Source organism: Frankliniella occidentalis, unplaced genomic scaffold, assembly GCF_000697945.3.
Source record: "Frankliniella occidentalis isolate FOCC.00 unplaced genomic scaffold, Focc_3.1 Scaffold28, whole genome shotgun sequence".
Lineage (NCBI taxonomy): Eukaryota > Metazoa > Arthropoda > Insecta > Thysanoptera > Thripidae > Frankliniella > Frankliniella occidentalis.
Genome location: NW_026267158.1, coordinates 2,056,916 through 2,058,605, shown reverse-complemented (window position 1 = coordinate 2,058,605; position 1,690 = coordinate 2,056,916). Strand labels below are relative to the sequence as shown.

The following is a 1,690-nucleotide window of genomic DNA, read 5'->3' as shown; positions in this document are numbered from 1 at the left end:
GGCAGCGGGGGCAGCGGGCAGCGGCTCGGTGGCCTCGCGGGCCATGAGGGGCACCCAGCCGCCGGCGGGCGCGGCGGGCACGGGCACCATGTCGTTGTAGAACGGATCGAGCGAGCCCATGGGCGCCATGGGCATGCCCACTCCCTGCTCGAGGTAGTACCGCCGCCTGCCCTCGTGCACCAGGTTGTGGTCGCCATAGAAGCGAGGGACCATCGGAGCCGCCGTCGCGGCAATGCTGAGAAATACAACTTGTTGAAAACAAACTGCTTGCGGCTCAACACGCGGTGGTGTTCTTCCGTTTCCAATACTCACGGGGTAGGGGGCGTGGCTGCGATGTTGAGCTGTCGCACGTGCCTGCAGGGTGGGAGCGAGGGCGCGACCACGACGCACGACCAGGGAGTCACCTGGGTTACCACCTTCTCCTCCTCCACGACCTCGGTGACGTCTGCGCGGCTCAGGAACCACCGGGCCTGTCGTGGGCTGGAGCCGCCCCGCACCGCGCCGCCCATCGCGCCTGTCGCCAGCACGGCCAGAACCTAGGCGAGGAGGGAATTCCAAATGTTGACATTTACACACTACCCAACGTACCCGAAAAATCTGAACGAATCTGATTTTTATTTCGTAACATACTAGGTGGCTGACTCACGACTGCCGCACCGCATGCAGGCTTGCGGGAGCATGCCTACTCGCACGCGGCCATAAGGAGCCGTAGGAGCGAAGAAAGGCAAGCCCGTCTGCCGCCAGAGTAAAAATAACATTGCTCTAAAAATTCTGATCAAAGTTTGTAGTTAAAGCTAAGTTGTGTCTTTAATCGGATTGTCAACACAGAGGTCTACACTAAGCCCTAGGGTTTGAGTGCGCGACAGGTAGTGCTCCGTCCGCTCCGATACGTGGAGCAGCTGCGTTTGGGTCTCTGCTGACAGAGCTATGCAGCCGGCTGCATCTCAAACAAGATCACTAGCAACTCGTTAACTCATTCATTAACTCACTCATTGAATCACTCATTTTAGCTCACTCACTCCGGACTCACTCCACACTTATTCAGGCACTCATTTAGGCACTCATTTACGTAGCTCTCATTCAGCACTCATGCAGCACTCATTTAGCACTCATTCAGCACTCATTCAGCACTCATTCAGCACTCATTCAGCACTCATTTAGCACTAATTCAGCACTAATTCAGCACTCATGCAGCACTCACTCACTCACTGACTCACTCACTCACTCACTCACTCACTCACTCACTCACTCACTCACTCACTCACTCACTCACTCACTCACTCACTCCACTCACTCACTCACATGTAGCTAATTGCTACTCGTGAGGAAACTTGCTGTTACGAGCAAAATTCAACAACTTAAAGAGCAAACTGCTTTTTTCCTTTTTGATTTTACTTTACGAATGTAAACCTGTGTGAAAGGAAGTTTCTCGCAGCCTCGCTCTCTGCATCCGCTGCACTGCACTGCGTAAACACTAGGAGGTATTGATCTGCGCGTTGCTCACCGTGGCCAAGACGAGTCCCTTCATCCTAACGACGTGGATCGAGGCGGTGAGATTCGACGATTCTTCAGGATGCACTCCGGTCCGCGTCCAATACCCAACTGAGGTAGCCCCCCGGGTGGCAGTGAATCTTGAGGCTGTGGCGTCATCCCCATGTGGGTCCGGGGGGCGGGGCGGGGCGGAGCGGGG

The 1,690-nt window shown here is 55.6% G+C and overlaps 1 protein-coding gene across 1 annotated transcript in view; it reads right to left on the bottom strand.

The window, feature by feature from the left end:
• Positions 1 to 1,684, bottom strand: part of LOC113214607 (calphotin-like) — a 4,689-nt gene extending 3,005 nt beyond the window's left edge. Inside the window, exons 1-3 of the mRNA XM_052265648.1 lie at positions 1,505 to 1,684; positions 313 to 536; positions 4 to 235 (exon numbers count right to left, since the gene is read on the bottom strand). Coding sequence (XP_052121608.1) covers positions 4 to 235; positions 313 to 536; positions 1,505 to 1,528 — 480 coding nt within the window. The 5' untranslated portion in view covers positions 1,529 to 1,684. The remainder of the gene's footprint in view (positions 1 to 3; positions 236 to 312; positions 537 to 1,504) is intronic.
• Positions 1,685 to 1,690: the final 6 nt, after the last annotated feature.